The sequence below is a fragment of the Abramis brama genome, assembly GCF_963993115.1.
Source record: "Abramis brama genome assembly, chromosome: 9".
Classification (NCBI taxonomy): Eukaryota; Metazoa; Chordata; class Actinopteri; order Cypriniformes; family Leuciscidae; genus Abramis; species Abramis brama.
Window position 1 is genome coordinate 6,045,210 of NC_139971.1, and position 22,734 is coordinate 6,067,943.

The 22,734-nt window shown below is 36.4% G+C and overlaps 1 protein-coding gene across 3 annotated transcripts; it reads right to left on the reverse strand.

The window, feature by feature from the left end:
* Positions 1–134: 134 nt before the first annotated feature.
* On the reverse strand, positions 135–22,712 carry fam118b (family with sequence similarity 118 member B). Of its 3 annotated transcripts, XM_084124578.1 has the most exons (9): positions 22,680–22,712; positions 21,720–21,997; positions 18,935–19,024; positions 15,542–15,794; positions 7,302–7,529; positions 3,354–3,482; positions 2,074–2,383; positions 1,927–1,992; positions 135–1,638 (listed from the first exon to the last, which is right to left on the reverse strand). In XM_084124578.1, the coding sequence occupies exons 2-9, from the start codon at positions 21,995–21,997 to the stop codon at positions 1,625–1,627; spliced, it is 1,368 nt and encodes a 455-aa protein (XP_083980704.1). In that variant the 5' UTR covers positions 22,680–22,712; the 3' UTR covers positions 135–1,624. The 3 variants fall into 3 exon arrangements, with proteins under 3 accessions (XP_083980704.1, XP_083980706.1, XP_083980705.1); XM_084124580.1 differs by lacking the exons at positions 21,720–21,997; positions 22,680–22,712 and adding an exon at positions 20,120–20,262; XM_084124579.1 differs by lacking the exons at positions 21,720–21,997; positions 22,680–22,712 and adding an exon at positions 19,878–20,258.
* Between the last annotated feature and the right edge of the window lie 22 nt (positions 22,713–22,734).

Genomic DNA, 22,734 nt, shown 5'->3' on the forward strand with positions numbered 1-22,734 from the left:
CAAGGTCATGGATTCGATTCCCAGGGAAAGCAAGAACTGATAAAAATGTAAATGTGTACCTTGAAATGCTTTAGATAAAAGCGTCCGCCAAATGCATAAATGTAAATGTATTTGCTTTCAGTAATGACAACACATTTGGTACCAAATAGATATTTTATTTTAAAATAGCATATAAATACCCAAGACATTTGTGGACTGAGATGCTTAAACAGTGGTCCACTGGAGTTAAAATACAAAAAAGTTTATAAACAACTGTTTACTTTTTTATTTTAGAGCATTACTGACCAAGCATTTAAGACTATAAATGGGAACTAACTGTCCAAGTGCAATAAAATGTATTGAAAGTTGTGTGGCTTGAGAGGAATGATGGCATTATATCATTATCCTCAGTCTCGTGACAGGTTCAAGTAGATTCATGGAAGCTGAAATGCAGATTTAGTTGTAAAAGAAATGCCCTGAGTCATATTTCAACCAATTAACATGTACACAAACTACAGGTTAAAAGTTTGGAATAAAGTTTTTTTTTTTTTTTTTTTATGTTTTGGAAATATTATGCTCACCAAGGCAAAACATTTTTTTTTTAATGAAAAATACAGTAAAAACAGCAATATTGTGAAATTTGAACTTTTCTTTTTGAACATATTAAAATGTGATTTATTCTGTGATGCAAGCTGGATTTTCAGCATCATTCCAGTCTTCAGTGTCACATGATCCTTCAGAAATTGTTATAATACACTCAGTTATTGGTACATAATTATTAATAATGGTTACATCATTATCAATGTTAAAAACATTGTTGCTTATTTTTGTGAAAAACATACTTTTTTCAGAATTCTTTGATGAATAGAAAGTTAAAAAGAACAGCATTTATTTGAAATTAAATAGTTTGTAACATAATAAATGTGTTTACTGTCACTTTTGAAAAATGTAATGAATCCTTGCTTAATTAAAGGATCATGATGTGACACTGAAGACTGGAGTAATGATGCTGAAAATTCAGCCTTGCATCACAGGAATAAATTACATTTTAAAATATATTACAATAGAAAACTGTTCTTTTAAATTGTAATAATATTTCATAGTATTACTATATATTGTATTTTGCTTTAAAAAAACGTAATTATTCCAAACTTTTGACCAGTAGTGTGTACTATATAGTGTGTGTAAGCGTGATATGTTTTTTTATTTTTTATTTCCCTTTTAATTTTGGGATGAAAAATGCCCATGGACATTTATTTTGTGAGGTTCAGTCACTAATTAAATATTGCTGGTGCATTTGATGATGTGAAAAATGGGAATTGAGGAACCACTACATTTGACCACTCATGTTAAAGATCAGACTGGGCCCTGAACATCATTCTTGGTCCACACTTCAATTACCACATTAAAAAAAGCCACAAATTTCTCCTTCACTCACATGAAGAGTTTCATGAAACATTTTCTGAGTTGCAGGAGTTCACAGTTTGCCTGGTGGTGTTTTTACAGACGCCTGTCCCGTGTGAAGCGAACCGGTACTGACGCCGCTCGGTTTAAGTATGAGAAAGGAGTCTGTTGTGCGTGGAGATCTGGTCATACCAGACCTGTGCGGCGGAGCTGTGGATATGTTCTCAGACTGCCACTTGTGTCACGAGTGGTAGTCTGGACAGAGAGACAGGAAGAAGATCTCGTTACAACAGAAGCATCAGCTGATTTCATCACAGGAAGCCAACAGCGCACATGGACTCAAGTGCAGAAGAGGACAGTGGAAAGGTGTAGTGAGTTTAAAACAACAACAGAAGCCCTTGTGCTGCTTTCAGGTCTATGATTCTTTCGTACTAGAAGCATGCATTTAAGGAAAGGAGGGAAAAAGGCGTCACCATGCTCCAGTCAAATGCCCAAATTGCCTTTAGCATGCAAGCCAGGCAACAACACGAAAGCGGTCCTAACCTTGCAGGAGGTTTTTCTGGGTCGTAAAGCCATTTTGACTTTCTTCGCCTTGTGAGACGGGAGATCCTGAACGAATCAAGCAAATGAAAAGGTGAAAAACCTCAAACATTGTATGTAACGTGTCTTAAAAGTGAAGCCCAAGCTTACCCCAACCGTTGGTCACTACGTCCCGGTCCACATCACGGTTGCAGATCTCATTGGCCAGCCGCTCGAAGTACTCCGGCAGGTCGGCGTATTCGTTGCCGTACGAGATGACCTTAATGCCTTTGTCCAGCATGTTATCTCGAAGCTTTTTGAATTCGCCCACGTCCTCTCGCCGCACCAGCATGAAATGCTCAAGGTCAGACTTGTGTTTGACCGCCTCGAGAAACAGTGCCTGGAAGGTGGTGTCGTCCACTGTCCTCCCGCAGCCCAGGAACACAAAAGACTTGGTTTCGTAGAGTTTCTGGATCTCCCTCTGCAAAAACAATATTAGAACTGACGTTATGGAGTGACATTTTAAGGATCACCGAGAAATAACAGACAAAAAAGTTCTAATTCAAAACAAGTTCATGATGATTTCATTTGGTTTTGAAAAACGTTTATGGCATTTTCAATAAAAGTTTATTTTCAAAAAACATTAAATATATCTTTCAAGGTAAAAAGTATTTAAAATGTATATCATGAATTCTAATTCATTTTATTTTTTAATTATGCACGTTAATCTCACCACATGACTTTGATTTGGTGGACTAAATTTTTTCAAATAATAAGCAAATGTTACTACATTTTGTTTGAAAGACTTAAATTTTAAAAATGCTGAACTACTTAAGGTTTTGTTTTCAATCATTTTAAAAAAAATGTTTTTTAGGGGAGCACAATTTAGGTAAAATATTTTGATGTGAATATGTCAATATTGTGAATATGTCAATATGGCTATTTAATAATAATAATAATAATAATAATAAATACAAATATAACAATTACTAAATAAAAACAAAAGAAATTTTACTATTGTAATAATAATAAAAATAATAAAATTTCTCTTTAAAATAAAAATAGAGCATTTAAGAAAAAACATATATTTTCATTAGAACTGTAAAATTACAATGCTAATATTTAGCATATTTAGTCTTAAGTTCTGCATTTTCAAATGTTAAAGCCAGCATGAAATCAATTTTCTTTATTTATTTTTATTATAAATTATTTATCCGTGAACATAATTTTTTATTTATTTAATTTAATTTCATGTGCCCTCATAATCTTCAATCAAAATAACTTCCTTCCCGTTCAAGGACTGGACAGAGAACAACAAAAACTTCTACAAAAGGGATAAGTATCTCTTCGGACCAGAATGCTTTGGTTCACTGTGTCCGCCACCCCAGTGAATTATCAACTTCCAGCGGTTCAGCTTTATTTTCTCCTGAGAGCAGAAAACATTTACTCACCATGACCTCTGTGTTCCTCAGAACATTCTGGTAGCCCGCAGGATGCAGTACAATACCACTGGGGTTGGTGTAAACACCGTGAATATGGAGTACACTTAGTCTTCTCTTCTCCTGAGCCCACTCCAGAACCTGCACACACATGCACGCATTTCATACTCCACTGATCCCAATCCGGTTCCCACTAGGTCCAGCTGCTTTTAATGACTGTGGGTTCTAATCAAGAGGCATCTGATGGAAAAGGTGCATAAACACCCAGCCTAAAGGCCACACTATGGAAAACCACACACGGCCTGATTAATAAAGACAGAGAACTGAACATGCAGTCACTTGTGTTTCAGAGGGCCCTTCAGGTGAGCTGCTGTAGAGCCTACATGCACTAATGCACTACATGACGCTTGGCCCGGGGACCATAAGGCTGATTTTATGGCTAATAGCTGAAGCTTTCACTGCTTTGTGCTGAAGGAAATTTATGGCCAAAAGCAAACAGAGATGAACCCAGTGCCCTGAACATCTGAAGAACATAATTTCACAAATTGATTTCATTATTTTTAGTGATCTGATGATAAGTATTATTCTACAAGTCTTCATGGTCTCTTCTTCAGATGTTTTTTTGTTTCTGCCAGTGACTGATTTATCTCAGAGGGGAATTCCACTCAGCAACATAAACAATGCAATTCATAGACTAAATAATTGCGCCCTATATGATGTCACATTGCCGATGGACTTTGAGATCCCATTGACCTGCCACCTGATTCGGTAGCGCTGAGGGGGGGATTGTTAATCATAAAGGCAATTTACTAATAAATGTACTATCATTGCATTAATAAGGGTCATTACTAATAATACTACATGTTTATTTCTTGGAAATGCACATTGACCAGTAAAGCATTGAGCTTAAGTTGAGATGCAGATAAAATTAACTTTTAACAACAACCTAAGTTTTATAGGGAACATTTTTTATTTTCTATTATATTCTACTCTTAATGTACCATTGTTCTTCGATGGTCTCATACTGAACTGACAGACAGCTTCACTGATTATAAAAGGACTGCTCTTTACTTACTTTCTGTGTAATTCTTTGCAATTTAAAGTTGTTGTTTTTTCATGAGACTTTGTGACTTTTCCTACTTCATACTCAAGTACAAAGAGTGTCAAACTTTGATAAAAATGTATTTCTTAATGATTTGATATTTTATAATAGGGATCAATTTAAAAGCAAAATGTGATAAATAAATAAAAAACTTTATTAGGGAGTCGAAATGGCTAATAAGCCAATAAGTGCTACTGGCACTTCTTTTTTTTTATAAAAAAATAAAATAAAAGCGTTTGTTTGCCACGTGTTAGTTTTCCTACATCTTGAAACTTTTAGTTTTACAAATGGGGACAATCTTTTATTGATGAACAACAAATAATGTTTTTGGTCATCACATTAAAAATAACATTTAAACTGGATAATATTTAGAGCTTTGAATGAAGTGCTGGAAAAAGTGTGAAGCCCAATAAAGTCCTTGAAAAGTGCTTGAATTTCTCTCTCAAAAGGTTGTACGAACCCTGAAATGAATAATGTAAAAGCATTCGCCTATTCCTGCCACAATACCATGGTTACAGTTAGTGTTACTACATTAAATCCATGGTGAGAGCTGGTGATTTGTAGACTGAAAAGCCTTCTTTAAATTCGCTTTTTGATCTGATATCTGTGTGATTTATAACAGAGAATTCTGTGCTGAATTTGAATGCCTCTCACTAGATCTTGATGCGATGTTTTTAATACTGCAGTGAATTCAAACGTTTTCTCACCAGATCTTTCAGCACTGTGTAGACACGAAGTGAATCAATCAAATTAACTTCAGCTGGAAAATAACTTTATTCAAGAACTGCTATAAATCCAAAACAATCTCTGTTACTTTAAACTATCCTTGTATCTCTGTAAAGCCGCTTTGGAACAATCTACATTGTTAAAAGCGCTATATAAATGAAGATGACTTGACTTGACATGGATCTTTCAGCACTGTGTAGTAACGGTGTCGCGTGATCGAGTGTCGTGAACGACTCATGAGAAAACCTGTTCTGAGCTCGCGCTGTATTGTCGATTATTGTTCTGAGCTGATAAACGGTCCGTGCTGTGCAGCTCAAATTAATAGTGCGGTTTCGTTGCGTTTTCATTTGCCGTTTGATTTTTCTCATATGCAACAGAAATGGCAGCTCTTATGAGTTGGGCAAAGTCGCACTGACAGGAAAAGGGGTTGCAAAATGCGACCATTTGATCTAGTCTGGAGCCCTGATATAGCTACCTATTTTACCTTTTTGTGTTCATATCTGACTTGAGCTCAATTTTCACATTAAGTGTGAGTAGCCTACTACTTTAAATATAATATCCAGTTTTAATATGCCATTTGAAGCAAAGCATGTTTGTGCAATTTTGTTATTTTAAAGGTGCCCTAGAATGTGTTGAAATAATATTTTAATTTTGTCTCTGATATCTACATAGAGGGTATGGCTTATTTAAGGGCATTTAAAATGTCCAGATATGGTTTTACAGGTCCATTTTCAACCCTAGAAATTGGCCCTAGAATGAAATGGTCCGTTTTTACCTTATTTGGAAGGGTCATGAATAGTAATGAGGAGTTCTGCTCTGATTGGCTGTTTCACTGCGGGCTCATAACAGTAGCTCAGAGTGACAGCAAAAAGGTCCCTGATGTCCAGCGTGACAATGGAGAGATTAGGCGTTCAACCGTACATCAGAGTCCTGCACGGGTCCGATTTTGTAAATCCGCACCCGCCCGTACACGCATTGCTTCAAACCGCATCCGACCCGTTTTCCGACAGCAGCACTAATTAAAATCCGCACCCGACCCGCTTAAAATAGAACCGACCCCGACCTGCACCCGAAATAAAATAAGTTTAGCCAATCACATTATAGACACAATTACAAAAATGTTTACTGCCAGGTCATACAGAAGTTATTACACGACAATTAACACAAGGACAACTTCAGCCGAAGCTGTAAAAAGGCCGGTACATGAAGAACATGGCTAACGTTACCACAAAACTGAGTAGCCTTATCACATTTCACCAATCGAACAGACGCGGCTGCAACACTATATCTGCCACGCAATTTCGTCTAGCCTACATCTGACAATGTTGGGTTCAAACACGCCCTGCACTGCACACCACACATACTTAACAGTGTTAAATTTGAAAAATACTGTTCGATAGAACTGCTTTGTTACCACAGTTATCTGCGTGCTTCCTCGGCGATGAAGTTCCACATTTGCGGCTATCCAACACGAAAATGCATGCAGCAAATAAGCCTTTCACAATATTTTTTTCAGATAACTCCAAATTTCTCCCACACACATGCATCCATTTCGACGACTGCAAGCAGATCTCGCGCGGTTATGATGAATTTTTAAAAGTGAAAGTAGCCTAGGTAACGTTAGATCATGGGAGGGCGCAGTTCCGCCTGGTATTGAACATGGGCTGGCATATGCACATTTTTGGAGGCGTACATATTAATAATCCCGACTGTTGCGTCATTTTTCAGGGGTGTTTTTCAAAAACGAGATTTAAATAAGAAGGAGAAAACAATGGTGTTTGAGACTCACTGTATGTCATGTCCATGTACTGAACTCTTGTTATTTAACTATGCCAAGATAAATTCAATTTCAAATTCTAGGGCACCTTTAATGCTTGGTGGTGTGCCGTGGGATTTTTACTTATTAAACTGTGCTGTGGCAAAAAAAAAAAAAAAAAGGCAAACACTGGTTTAGATTAATCAAGTACCTTCTTTCATTGATGCTACATTTATGCATTGACTGAATCCAAATAAAAAAAACTCCTTTATTATTCAAATTTAAAACATTGTAAGCGCCTAATAGGGCCGTCTGATCTGTAATGCTTATTCAGCTAATTTATACTTTAAAGTTTTTAAAGAAACATAGCAGGTACCTTCTTCTCATCTGTGAGATCCAAGGACTCCAGCTTGGTCCCTTGGTGGGCAGCGTAGATCTCTAACAGGTTGTCAAAGTTGGTGGTGAGGACCAGAGCACCGCTCTCCATCAACTGCAGCACAGAGCGGAGGAGATGCTTCCCAACGTTCTCCATCTTACACTCCAGGTCATCAAACACCTCGTAGAGGCAGTCTTTAAAAAAGGTGGAGCGTACATTTCCCGTCCGCTACAGAGAACGCAAGAGGTGAAAAAGAAATCTGAGATGTTTGGAAAAAAAAAACAACTTCAGGTCTATTTAAATAACTCTTGTTCGACAACGTTACATAGCCTGCTTTTAGAAGGGCATATAAACATTATCATCTTTGAGGACATTGAAATGTGCTCTATGGAACACATTAAAAGAAACCAAGTACTTAATTCATATATTTAAGCTAAAATTGTAGGCAATTAAATTAGCTTGATTTATACATTATCTGGGGAATCTCAAAAGAAATAGAAGTACTTCATTTCAGTCAGTAAAGTGTTAATTAGACACTGTACATGATTTGATTTCAAACACTGGAAAGTATGAGAGATTGTGTAGAGAGCGCTGAGAATAGAGTAGTTCTGACAGCAGTGCCCTTGTCCTGGTCATACTCAATCTCATTACACTGAGCTGAATTCATTCTCTGAGCTTGGCCGAGGCACATGGAAAACCAGAGAGAGAGAGGCTGCTATGAATAGCTTGCAGAATCCACTTTCTCAGGAAGAAGGCTAATTATCAGCACCTCCACACCTGCTGTGAACTAATGCCTCTGATCTTAGAGGTGTAGGTGTCTTTTAACTGTTTACACCTGGTATTAACATCCGTCTTGGTCGTCTGATCACATGTGGTCAGTGCTAAACAGATGTAAACCACGCAAACGAGATTTACAGAGCCTAAGACTATTTAAATGTACACGTTATGAATTAAAAATGTGCATGTAATGTCTTTTTATTTGCGTGTTCTGTGAAGAGTTGCCTATGACTTCACTTGTTGTGTTGACAAAATGAGACGTTGCGCATCAAAGTTTCAGTGGGAAAAAATGAATAGAATATGTTGTAAAAGGAGGGCATACATACACACGGCAGGATGACTGAAAATAAGTGTTTTAAAAGTGTAAAATGCCAGTTTATTCTTGTTACACCTTAAAAAACAAAAACGTGGCAGCTGTTTAAAGTCTGTAGTCAGTGTAGTGCATATTTCATTATTGACAGGAATGAAAATGATGCTGATGGATAGAAGTAAAGTGTGTTCAGTGGATTGTACTGTTGTTTAAAAACATACAGATTGATCATTTGATGAAACATCTTTCCAAAAAACATTCAGCAGACAAAAAGCTTTGAAAGTTGTGAGTTTTTAAAATGACATGTGATCTAGAATACAGCACATGACATTATTAAGACTGTAAATCTATCCCTCACAGCCTTGTTTCATTCATGTAAAATTCAATGTTATCTATTGATTTATTTGTCTGGAGCCCTGATTTAGGTAGTCAGTGAAAAATAACAGCATTGAGCAACAAGCACTGAGAAAGTAGATTAACAATCATATTTGACAGGTTTTGGACTTTTTGTGCTTATCAACATGCAGTAACTCGATAGCTTTGAAGTCTGAAACATGACTTTCATGCTCAAACATGTTAAATGTTTATTTTTGACTGGCATCCTCCGACTTGCAACGAGCATTACAAAGCATGCCTAACTAAAGAAACGCAAAAGCTGACTGGATTATTGTCTAGCCGTGGCCTGTTGTTCTTGAGGTGTGAATCCTGGATGTATTTTCAGATTAGCCTCATTTTCTGCACTGAACTCCAACAGGTCATTTGATTCACTAGGATCTGCTCTGCTCACTTAAGGCTCAAAACTCACACAAGTAGGTTAAACCATTAAAAGACCTGTGGAGATTTGAGACCTTTAAAGTTTGGGTAGGCGATGTTTTACATAAACACTTTTTGTTAAACTGGTTGAAACTCTCTTCACACCCTGATAGCAATCAATAATAGAAGTGGTCTAAATATAAAAAAATGTATTTATATCTTCTGTGGAAGTCTCAGGACCAAAAAAGTTTTCGTCCAATCATTGCATTCGGTCCCAATGCAATGATAGGATGTCCTACCTGTCTGTCAACATACAGTATATTTCCATCCGCACACCCTGCTCACGCAGACATCACACCAGGGCTCGAGACTAACGGCGTCCTATCGTCCTGGGGACGATAGAAAATGTGTTTAGGACGAACAGAAATATTCTCCAGGACGCCTACAGGACGAAAGACATTTTTGTATGTGTGTTCATTTATTACTAGCCTATTAGGGTAACTTACTTAGAAAATGCCAAAATTAACCGACCAAGCGCTGACTACAATCACTTACTATCACTGGCCGGCTACTCACCCGGAGACTTGTTTCGCGGTACATCTATCACATGGCTTAATGACATCGCAAATATGTTGCGCTGGTTAAACAACGGTGAGGACGAGGTCAAACAGATTGAGCACCAAGACGGCCCTGCATCTCCTCCATCGAACCCGAGTAGGCCTACAATCCCCGAGTCTGATGCGAGTACAATTTAAATTGATTATTTTATTTTTATTAGTCATTGGATTGAAACAGTCTGCTAACTACTTGCTACTATAACCTACTAACGTTAGCTAGCTAACGGGCTCTACCCCGGCTATGTGTGTGTATATTAGCTAAAGTATACATTTAGATTTCAATATATTTGTGGTCTTTTTTCTTAGTCAGTCTAATTTAGGGTGACCAGACTTTCACGTTTTCTGGGGACAGTCCCTGTTATTGGTGCAGTGTTAATTTTTTCACAGACGAAAACGAGACGATAACTAAATAAAAACTAGTTTTGAATGACAAAAACTATGACGAAAATCTATTGACATTTTCGTCAACGAATAAAAACTAGACAAAAATATTAGATAGTGACGATTTGGGAAGCGATCCAGTCAGAACTGATGTCCTGCGTTTGTGGTAGATGCGCACATTTGTACTGTAACGTGCTAATCTACCCAGCGACACTGTGCGCACACACCCGACCCGAAGCGTGCAGCCACGCACATAGACACCTATACAGCGCGCGAGTACTGAATTGAGCTCTCTTTCGTGTCTGAATGGACAAATACACACAACATTATGTCAAAATGTCCGTTTTGGAGAGTATTCACGTAAACTATGTTGGTTATGTCTTAAACAGTTTTGAGTGTATCGGATGTGCATCAGTGCAATTGGATCCGCATGTCATTGGACATGATCCAATGTCTTAAAGTGACAGTGGGTAATAAACCTAATGCGGTCTGTGTCCTTAATATTGATCAAGCAACAAAAGAAAAGAGAAAAGCATTCACTGCTCGTTAATAGCTTTAATAAGGATTCATTATATTTAATTCATACAAATAAATATGTCTGCTGCTTGAAAGAATAAAGAATGATGTATGCAAGTAGTTATAAAGAATGCATATATCATTCTTTGAAAAGAAGACTGTTTTATTTAATTTTAAGATATTTTTTAAGTCACAGTAGTTAAATCTGTATCTGTATTGCATGTTCAAACTTTAAAATCATTCATATTAACAGGTTAATAGATGTTTTCTCCAGAAGTATGTGGGTTTGGAAATTTTAGAGAAATTCTAAATTAATGCATTACAATTGAACTAAACCCATTATAGGCCTTACGCCTGCCTGCATGAGCTATGACGTGAAAATTGGCCTGAAGCCGTGCATAGTTGGGGGGGCTGAGGCAAATCAATTAATTTTCTTCTTCTTTACAGAAACAATTATGTGACTAACAACTAACAACTATAGATGATAATAACAAAGTACAGAAACAACATGTTTATTTTGGGACGGTTGACATTCACTTTAGGACGGTTCAAATTGTTTTTCAGGACGGTTCCAGGACGGAGGTGAAAAAAGTTAGTCTGGAGCCCTGCATCACACGTCATCACAGTGTTCTGTAAGGCTATGCAGAGTTGTAGACACAGTCACTGGGCGGCGTACAGTTCCTCCTGAACCAAAACACTGAGCTTATGCTGCGTTCACACCATGTCATAACCGTAATTATGAGATAGAGATGCACCGATCGACTGGCCAGGGATCAGAATCGGCTGATTTTCCGCTTGATTGGCCCGGACCAGTGAACGGTCGGTCAGTCTCACATCTTTCCGATTCTGTCCGTTTTGTTGCCAGCGGCACAGGCAATAACGGTAACTGCGCGTTCTCGCTCTCTTCTCTCCGACGGCGAAGTGACACACATCTGCCCCCTCTAACTCACTCGTCTCGTTCGCTCCGGTTAAATAGTGCTTGTATTGCCCCTAATTTTAGTCTTTCCTGCAGGTTACGCGCTCACACCACTGATCTATATAAGTGGAGCGCACAACCCGGCTCTCAGTCTCAAACAGCTTGTGCTGCGTTTAAACAGTCAAATACACACCAAATTATGTAAAAATGCCCATCTTGGCAAGTAGTGTTGTCAAAAGACCCGGTACTTCGGTACCAAGTCGGTACAACATTTTTTTTAAACGTCACGGTACCAGGTTTTCTCAAACCCGGTACTTGATGCGCGTGCAGTTGCGTCCTCTTCATAAAAGCGCTGAGACATGGCGACCGGTGGTGCTGCTGATGTGGTGCTGATGTTTTTGCGCATGCAGATACGTTATTTCAAATGGCGCGCGGCAAGCGCACTCATAATAGAAGCGGCGCGTTCGTTTTTCCATGCGCGCCTATGTTCATGGATGCATAGCAACAACAGACGCCACGGGAGAACAAGCGCTTGTGGGAAGGAGAAAGCGGTGCGAACTGCGCTCTCCATGATGACGAGGAAGTATTAGCAAAGAATTAATTGATTTCTAGCCCTTGCATTAGCTTTACTACTATATATAGTCTATTTATATATAGAGGAGAGGAACTATAGATATATTTATGGAGATGAGAAATAAAAAGCCGTCATTAATATCAGTCCGTCAGAAAAGCAGTTCTAGTCTTATTCTTGGCTGGATAACTCCTAGCAGGTTTAAAAAGCCCTTTTAAAATTAAATATGAATGCAGTTTTGGATTAAATAAAAGTACAGTCAAGTCAAATAAAACACGTTTTATCTCCTGTATAGTTTGGTAACGCTACAATAAGATACCATTCATTAACATCACTTAATGCGTTATCTAACATAACACATTGAGTGAACAATATATTTTTACAACATTAATTAATGTTTGTGAATGTTATTTAATACAAACACTTGATTGGTCATGTTTGTTCACTTCATTCATTGTGCATTAAATAATGTTAACAGAAATAATGTTAACTTTTGATTTTAAAAATTTATTTTTAAATGAACCCCTAAAGGAGAATAATTGCGACAGTATATAACTATTGTTTATTGTTAGGTAATTTTATCTAATGTTATCTAACAAATGGAATCTTATTGTAAAGTGTTTTTAAAACTACAGTTTCCATCTTTGTAACTGTGATATACACTTTAATATAATTATGTAAATTTAATCTAAATTAAGCTTTGGTACCGAAATTGGTACCGAGAACCGTGGATTTTCACTGGTATTGGTACCGAATACTGAAATTTTGGTACCGTGACAACACTATTGGCAAGTATTCAGTTAAACACAGTCAGTTTTGGAACGTAAATAATAGCTGCGAAGACTCGGATTTATACGAATGAGCTCTGCAAGTTGTTTAAGTTCATTATTATTGTAATGTTATGTTCTTTGAGACGAGGTAATTTAATGTAGTCTCTCGTGAGGCTTTGCAGACTCTGCTCTGGCTGTGTGCGTTCATGTGTTTTGAGGAGGTGTGGCTTTGGAGATGCTCTGAAAGGGAGGGTGGGAGCTCGCTATTGCTAGCCTCTCTGAAATTGCTTACCTTTAGAGCATTGCAATTAACAATAACAAACAAACTGAGCTTGGAAATTTACTGGGATGGCGAAAGACTGCAGGCTGATGTTTTTCTAGGAGAGTTGTTTTTGTTGATGTGGACTGTTCAGCTACAACCATTCCAAGCGATGAAACACCAGCAGTGGAATTGAAATTCATTACCAAACTCCCTTTCACAGGCCTAAAGCCATCTAAATCCTCTAGCCACATTGGTGGGTTTGGATGCAATTGATATAAGAGCTTGACAATGAAAAACAGGGATAAATCACTGTGCACTGTTTTGACAGGTTGACAAAAACAACAACACAGGTGGCACGTGGCTCTCCACCTCATTCTAGCCAGAGAGAAAGGAACAGACTAATGATGGACAAATTCAAAGTTGTGCTCTTCTACGCACTTCCTGGCATTGTGCTCATGATCAGAGCTCAACAGTAAGGATTTTTTCTTACCCTGCCAACATTTTCACTAACCCCACCACTACAAAAAATAAATAAAATTAAACATGTTTTTTTCCCTCAGGAAATGTGTTTCTTTACAAACTTACTACTAATTTATGATATAAGCCATAAGATTTTAGGGCTGGGTTAACAATATAAATTAGTCAATTTTAATCGATCTTCATTTTGATGAACTGATATTGAATTTTCTATCTATGCTTTTTTTCTGTTGTGTTATTTGTAGTGCGCCGGCCATTCAATAATCGTAATAAGCTTGCTGCTTTGTAACTTTGGGTTAGAAAAAATTGAAACAAACAAAAAATTGTGCCATTTAATGTGGCGTGACAGATCGCTGTGAACCGTCATCTCTTCCTCTTTACTACTAGTTATAGCATAAAATAAACATTAATAAGCATAAGAAGGTATATAGAAAGAAACAGTACAACTTGTTGAAATGTATCATGTCTCATGTAATTACTCAATCAGATTTTCTCCAACGGAAAGACGTCAATAAAATGGATTGTAAAAATGTAATGTAATGTTACATTTACCTAAGGAAAGCCATTTAATGTTTACAGCTCGTTAGTCAGCTAGAAAAAATAACTAGAGTATAGTTATAGTTGCTTAATATATGCTTAACATATAATTTATTATATTTTTACTTAACCTGTTAGTGAGGTCTCATTTATTGTATGTTTGCAAAAATCTGTTTTTGACCACCACCATTTAAATCTTTATATTTTAACAACAAACTGGAATAGAAACATAATTATATCATCAAATGCAAACATTTAAATTAAACTAAGTTTTTATTTGGGTGCTTTATATTTCTAAAAATAAATACCAATTCAATTTGGACTGTTGTTAATTTTAACCTGTAATATTAAAGGGTACTACCTATTATGAAAAATTCACTTTTACATAGTGTTTGAACATAAATGTGTGTTGGTAGTGTGTGTACAAAACCACCCTATAATGGTAAAGATCCAACCACTTCTATTTTTATATTGCCCTTAAATCATAAACAGTGTGTGTTAATGTACGTGTGAATGGCCCTGAATGGGAGAAAAAAAAATGTCTAGGGCATTTACATAGAAAATACTGGTAATGCAGAACACTTGCAAATGCAAAAACGAGTTCTATGGAAAGGCTTCATCCTCTTTCTCCTGTTTCCTTGTTTTATTGCCAGAGTCTCCGCGGCACGAGCTGTAAAGGCACAGCTCTCTTCTGGAAAGGGAGGTGGGGAGCAAGGGGCTCCTTTACATTTAAAGATACACACACAAAAACAGTGTGTTTTTGCTTCTAACTAAAAAGGGGCATTTTGGGCATAGTATAATAAATGATTTGTGGGGTATTTTGATCTGAAACTTTACAGATTCTCAAGACACAATCTGAAGACACTTAAGACATATGACATCTTGTAAAAAGAGGCAACAGACAGGGTTCTTTATATAGTTTACAGCTTTCATAGAGACTGTTTTCGTTAAGTAATACTAAAATGTACTGTATGGCCAATATAATATATCCAAAAATATTGACATTGGATTTGAATCTGAATCGCATCAAATAAAGAACTTGTGAATCTAAATCAAATTGATTTGAGAAATCGGTGTCATTAAAATAAGCACTAATAAAATCTCTATTAATTAACACACCTATATCTACTCCAGCATATTGTACAGTAGCTCAAAAAAAATTAGTATAGCACTAGCAACTGCAAGGTTATGGGTTTGATTCCCAGAGAATGCAAAAACTGATCAAGTGAATGAAACGTAAGTTGCTTTAGCCAAACGCATGCATGTAAGTGTACTATCAACACTTCAAACTTAAAAACTTAAGTGTAACTCTTTATTTAACATGTATAAGAAAAACCTATGAAATTTTCTTACCGGTGAAAGTTTCTGAATGAGGTCATGAGCAACGTGCACCAGGTTCTTGTCCTCTTGCAGACTTTTCTGGAAGCGGCGGCTCTCTTCCTCCTCTAGCAGATCAAAGTCATTGGCAGCATCTAGCAGCGCCTGGATCAGACCTTTCCAGGAGCGCAGCGCGGGCACCTGAGGAGCTACAGCTGAACTCACCCCCGTGCCGATCACCAGCACCAGCTCAGGGGCACGCTTGGTCTTCAGGCTGGGCAACAGCTTCCTATAGTCAGCAGAGATGGAGGAAATGTAGTCAGGTCAGAGGAGACATGCATATGGATGAAACTACGCTGCAGAGCTGTATACAAATGCACGGCTTAAACTGACTTCTGACTTTTTTTATACAGTCTATCAAACTCATGAGACATTTTGTAATGTTTGTGGACTATTGTACGTTCAGCTGTCACTCAGAAGGGACTATTTAATTTGGGTTTTTCTTGTGGGTTTGTTGTTACTGATAAACTTATATAATACCATAAAATAAAGAAAAAACATTTGTTAAATAATTTTTACTTGCGTAATAAGAGTTGAAAGTTTGAGCTTGATGAGTACAGTTAACAATTCATGTAAAAATGAAAATTAAATAATTGGAGAAAATCATGCATTGATAGGGTTGCACTCAATGTACTGAATGAGTCAATTGTTGTATAATTTTAATCTGCATAGTGATACAGTCAAGATCTCTGAAGTGGGGGGATACATATTTTTGATATTTAAGAGCGAGCTAGATACTAGTTTATCTCCTCACAGTCACAACAACAACACATTTTGATTTGTCTCTCCAATTCTTTCAAACGCTGTCTCATGCAATACTCTAGTGAACGTGATTTCACTAAGTAAAACATGTTCTTGGATCAACATCCTTGTTGATCCTAAAACAACATTCCAATCAACCAATCAGATTTGAAGGATAGGTTTACAGTTAATCTCAAGTTTAGGTTTACAACAAGGGTTAGGGGCTTTTCCTTATGATATTAATGAGGTCTTTCCTGTAGCTCAAAGAGAAGAGCGTTGACGCTTGCAACACCAAGGTCATGGGTTTGATTCCCAGGGAAAGCAAGAACTGATAAGAACTGATAAGAATGTAAATGTGTACCTTGAAATGTAATGTAAGTCGCTTTGGATAAAAGCGTCTGCCAAATGCATAAATGTAAAATGTAAATATTAGGGATAACTTATGGGTAGGGATACTGGGATACTACCCTACTGCTGATTAGCAACAAGTGTGTTGTGCTGCTAGGTCCAATTCACTTTCAACATTGTCAGGGTTTTTCCTGCATAGAGAATTATGAGGCGTCCGCCTCCGTTAAATTTCGGGCCGCCTCCGGCTCTCGACAAAACTCGGACAGACAGTCATGGTCAGATACACTTTTCCCAGCGTGACGGATCTGATGCGGTTACCGCTTGTGTCCATTCTCAAAACGTATAGTGCTACACGGATAATCCGCGGGTCGGGCGGGCCAAGTAATAAAAACATTCCATTCCAATTAATCGAGGGTGGATGACAGATAAATCATTATAATGTGTTGAGTTTAATAAAGACACGGAACTCTCATCACGGTAAAACGCAATGAACGTGCATGACTCTTTTACTTTCGTTTTCAACAACGTAATTCTCTTCAGGGAAAACAAATCAAGGAAAACATATCAGGGCTCGACAATAACGCTTGTCCGAGACCATAGACTGTGTCCGGGAACTGTGTTTTTTTTTCTTTTTTTGAAGGGAAAAGTGAGAGAGAATTGTAGCGAATCCGGACAAATGCCCTGATTAAAACAATTTTTAATATAAAATAAAAAATAACTAGGGAATCACCGAAAACGTGAGGATGATTCTGATTTATTTCATTTAATGTAAGTGGCGACTGATAGCCTATAGTTGATAATAATATAGTCCTACCTAATGTACTGACGGTAACAATGTTGCGCTGTTGAGGCTCGCGCAGTTATTTATAACATATTATAGTTAAGAAACAATATATAGCCTAGGCTACACACGACCAGAGAGCTGTTTTCCTGAATGCCATCAAGATTGAAACAGAGACTGATTTCATAAAAGTTCAATAAACAAATAGTTAAAATTAAGTCACTTACATTTAGACGCAATGACTGTTTTTGTTCTGTTTCAGCACCGAAAATAGTTCCAAACATCACAGCAGAACCATAGCGCATCTCACAGCAACACTTGTTGCAGCAGCATTACTGAATGATTCAGCGTTTTGAACGAAACGGTTGAGTCAAAGATTCAATTAACTATTCATAAACTGCTTCATTCTGAATAAATCAGCCGACTGAACGAATCGTTTGAATGAATGACTCAATGACTCGCTCATTAGGACGGTCGCCTGCCTCCTCCTACTGGCGGTTTAGTTTCATAAAGTATCATTCTTTTCAACATTCCTTATTTGTATATTCAAAAATATTTAAAATAATCTAATTTAATAGTTATAATTTTTCAATGTAAATTATTTAATTTGATTGGTAACAGCCTAGTGTCTTATTATTTTAATTGAATATTTTGATCAAATTTAAGACTTTGAAATGAAAGATGGAGCAAACATTTAGGAAAAAAATGCCTTTTATAAAGGTACAAAAAATTATTCAGAGTGTTTTCAAACAGTGATGTAATGAAACATTGACAATTTAAGCTTGAAGGGAGTAAAGTCTCTGTTTGGGCTATTAAGGAAATGTAATTTTGCCACAAGAAGAACTTTTATTTTAAATAAATGTTCTTTTTTAATTAGCCAACTTCAATGTGATATGTTACCATATTATCATGCTTAACACTGAGAATTTGAATAATTGTAATGTGATGATCAGATGCAGATATCTAAATCAAAGAATATAGGTGGTTTGCGGGTGGATTATTTATTTTTAACAGTGGATTCGGGTGACTCAAAGTGCACCAGATTAATGAATTTATCTTTAAAATGTACAAAATTTTCTTCCGGGGGGTACCCTTTCTTCCCTAGGGGTACCAGGCTCCATCCACAAAAATGATGTGGGAAACACATTAGGCTATATGATGATCTATGAAAAATACTAATTTAATCTTATTATTAAACCTTATTATTAAAATACATTATTAGGATTTTACCACCTCCGCCTCATTTTGAGCCAGGAAAAACCCTGAACATTGTTTCTCAGAAATCGCTTACAGCACCTTTAACTAATGAAAACTTATTAAGTGTTACCGAATATAAACAAATATAAATTAAAAAACACCTGGGTGATATCATCCTTCCCAGGAAGTTCTTTGTCAGAACAGATGAACAAGCAGGGGCTGATTCCAATGAATGAATAATATTTGGCACACCTTAGGAATGTGCAGGCAGCAAAGCAATACATGAACATCTGTTTTCATACCTAGCCTTCTTAGCCACTGTGTCGCCATCCTCAGAGTCGGGGGAAGGACGCTTCTCTGTCTTCACTGTAACAACAGAGGCCATTCGACTCCTACAAAAAAAAAAAAAAAATGTGTTGATCCAAGATAGGTAGATAGATAGACAGACCAACATCAAGTGTTCAATTAGGTTAACAAAGCTTAACAGAGCTTAATTGTTTTAATTGTCCTTGACATTGAAAAAGATTTATTCTCTTCTAGCTAGAGGAACCAATGTCAAGAGTATTTACACGCTCATGATGTGAGGAACAAGACTGAAGATGCTGCAGTTCTTTGTTGTGCTCACTTCACTCAGGGGCCAGCAGCTGATGGCCAGTCAACACATAGCTCTGTTCTTTCTGTTTTCTCTTTGTTTTTCTTTCATTTTCATGAGGCAGATTCGACTGCACATGAAAAGCCTAGAAAATCAATCATAACCTACAACAGCAAACTCCGGCCAAAAACCCAAGACAGCCTATTTGAGCTAGCAAGCTAACAGGCTAGCTATATGTGTGATTTATTTCAGCGCGTAAAAATCGAATTATTAAGTTATAACTGATCTTTTTATTACATATTTGACACCAGAACGTTTAAAAAAGTGAGACGTTTAAGTGTCTTCAACAAAACGTTCAGTCAATCACCTGTTGCTTTTGTTCCATATGTGATACACAGTAACGTTACAGATTTAGCATGCAGGCTAAAATTACACACTTTTCTATATATGGGTATTATTTAATATTCAAAATATTTAAGAAAGTACATCCATTAAGTTGAGGAAAGACGAGATAACTGAAAAGGAAAGATTTACCAATCCAATACACAAGTAAAGTTAACGTTACGACCAAAATAAAAATAAAAACTAATGACAACAGAAGTTAGCATACTGAAACAAAGAGCATGTCATAAAATGTTCCAAACACTACTTACCGAGGTGAACAGAGAAAAGCAGGATACGAGTACTAATCTTAAATATTCTCGAAGCGTTTAACGTTACTGATGATAAAACAAAACACTAAGGACAAACTATCTTATCTATCTATCGAACAAACGTTAAGTGGCTTTCTATATAGATCTCAACGCCAGTAGGGTATCAGTGCCAGTCAGCCTTCAGAGACAAAAACACTAAAGGCCTTAAAAAAAAAAAATCAGGTCAGCTTTCAGCGAAGTACCTGTCAGAGTCTCTTCCTCTCCCGTTCACATTCACAAGCTGAGCTTTACATGTGATGCGCGTGCCCCCGAGCGCGTGCGTGTGACTGCGCCTGGGATGCGAGTGAAGGTTTAATCCGCCAGACTGTCACACACGTCATCACTCACACAGGCAGGCAGTGTCTCCAAAACAGGGTTATTATAGTTAACTAAAACCATAAAAAAAGTTAAAAAAAATTAAAAAAGTACCTTAAATAATAAACTTATTGTATTTCAGCTACTTGCCAAGGCAACATTTCTCATTTCCCATTTCCATTTAGTTAAGTAAACCAGAAAAAAAAAAAAAAATATTGAATTATTTTTTCAAAAACTAATAAGAATAACAAAACGCACAACAAAATTACTAAAACTTTAACTAAAATTTAAATGAAAACAGAAAAAATAAATAAATAATTATAACTAATTCAAAACGTACTATAATAGTATCTCAATTATACTCAAATAACTGTGCTCCAAACAGTTCAAAAAGCTAATTACTCTTTTTGGAGGGCATTTTAGACGCATTAAATGTTCAGATTTCACGTTTTTGGACACACTCTGATTCTATAAATGGATAACGACATTTTTTCTTAATCGGAAGTCTGCATCTAAATAATTTTAATCAGATATGCTATTAGTTCTGCCTATGGGATATGCAAAATACTTTATTGCATGTCAGAAACAGCATTCAAGTCATTTTAAAAAATATGGTCACACTATATTTTAATGCAGTTGTTACAGTGTAATTACACAAAAGTAAAATTAACAACATGTACATACTGGGTTAAGGATTAGGGTTTGGTTTAGGGTTATAGTATGTAATTATGCATAATTTACAGTTAATACTACAGTAAAGTTTATGTAAAATATGTAAGAACACTGTAAAATTAGTGTTACCATATCAACTGTTACTCACATCAACTATGTGAGCCGTTAATGTCAATTGTGTGTGTGTGTGTGTATTCTCACTATTAACTAGCTGCTTATTAGCACACATATTACTTTAATATTGGCTGTTTTATTAGTACTTATAAAGCACATGCTCTTGAGATGCCATTTTGCTGGAGCTGTCAAGGTAGCCTACCATGCCAGTAACGTCACGGACCGTTGAAGCTCAAGATGGCTGCGCCCTGGTAGCAAAACAACAAACTAACATCACTGTTTCCTACCACAAATAAAGTGTCCTACCACAAATAACAATGATAACACATCTGTTATATCACCTTTACTTCCTATTTCGTTTCAGTTCCCCTTTAATGCCTTATTCAACAACTACCTTACTATTAATAAGCAGTCATTAGAAGTTTATTGAGGCAAAAGTCATAGTTAATAGTTAGTTAATAGCGAGAACTGGACCCTAATCTAAAGCGTGACCATATATATATATACATATATATATATATATATATATATATAAATACACACACAAACACAGTTGACAGTAATGGGTCACATAGTTGATGTGAGTAACATTGTTGACCAGACACATTATTGACTACATGAACATTTATTTTATAGCATATCAGTATAAAAAATAAATTTAAATAAAAACATTCTTAAAAGGACATAAACATAGCTTTCTACCTTGACTCTTCAGGTGTCCGGTCAAATTCAGGGCTGTCTGCTGGAGTAATTATGTTTTCTAGCATTTGCTTTTTTTGTCTTCTTCTCTGTTGGGCTTTTCTCCATTTGTCTCTTTTGCTTTGTTTCTCGCTCTCACTCAACTCTGCGATTGGTTTCACATTTCCTAGTCTTATCAGTCTGTACCATGCCTCTCTCTGCTTTTCTAAATATTGTGCCCTTCTTGAGGGATCAGCATCCCGCCGAGCCCGGTATCTTCGCTGTTTCTCTGCTGCCGACATCTGTCAAAATCATGGAAATTATGGTTTGTTACATAGTAATGGATCATGTATAATGTGAAGACATCATTCTAACATTTGGGGTCAATAAAAAAAAAATTCAACAATATTCAATTCAATAAATGTTGTTATTTTGAACTTTCTATTCATCAAAGAATCTGAAAAAATGTATCACAGTTTCCACAAAAATATTGAGCAGCACTGTTTTTAGCATTGATAATATTAATAAGAAATGTTTCTTGAGCACCAAATCAATTAGAATGATTTCTGAAAGATTATGTGACACTGAAGACTTGAGTTATGATTCAAAAAATGTATCACAGAAATACAAAAATATATATATTCTAACTTATTTCAAAAACATAAAAAAAAAAAAATGTTTACTGACCCCAAAATTCTGAACAGTATATTGTTAGTTATACTGTTTTGAACTATGACAAGTACAGTTATATATAAACTATAACTTACAAACAGGGTTAACTATAAAAATATATATATAGTGAATCATGTCTATGACTAACATCAGCAACATTGATATTTCTTAGTAACATAGTGGACAGGTAACATAGTTGACATTCTTGTCTTATTTGGTCACCCACACAGCGTTTTATTATTATTATATTTTGCACTCTCATTAAATGCACTATTATCAAATAAATGTTCAAGAAAATCAGAGTCCACTCACCGGTTTGTTTTCAAAATGTCAGCCAATGCAATCATGTGATGCAGGTCACATGGTT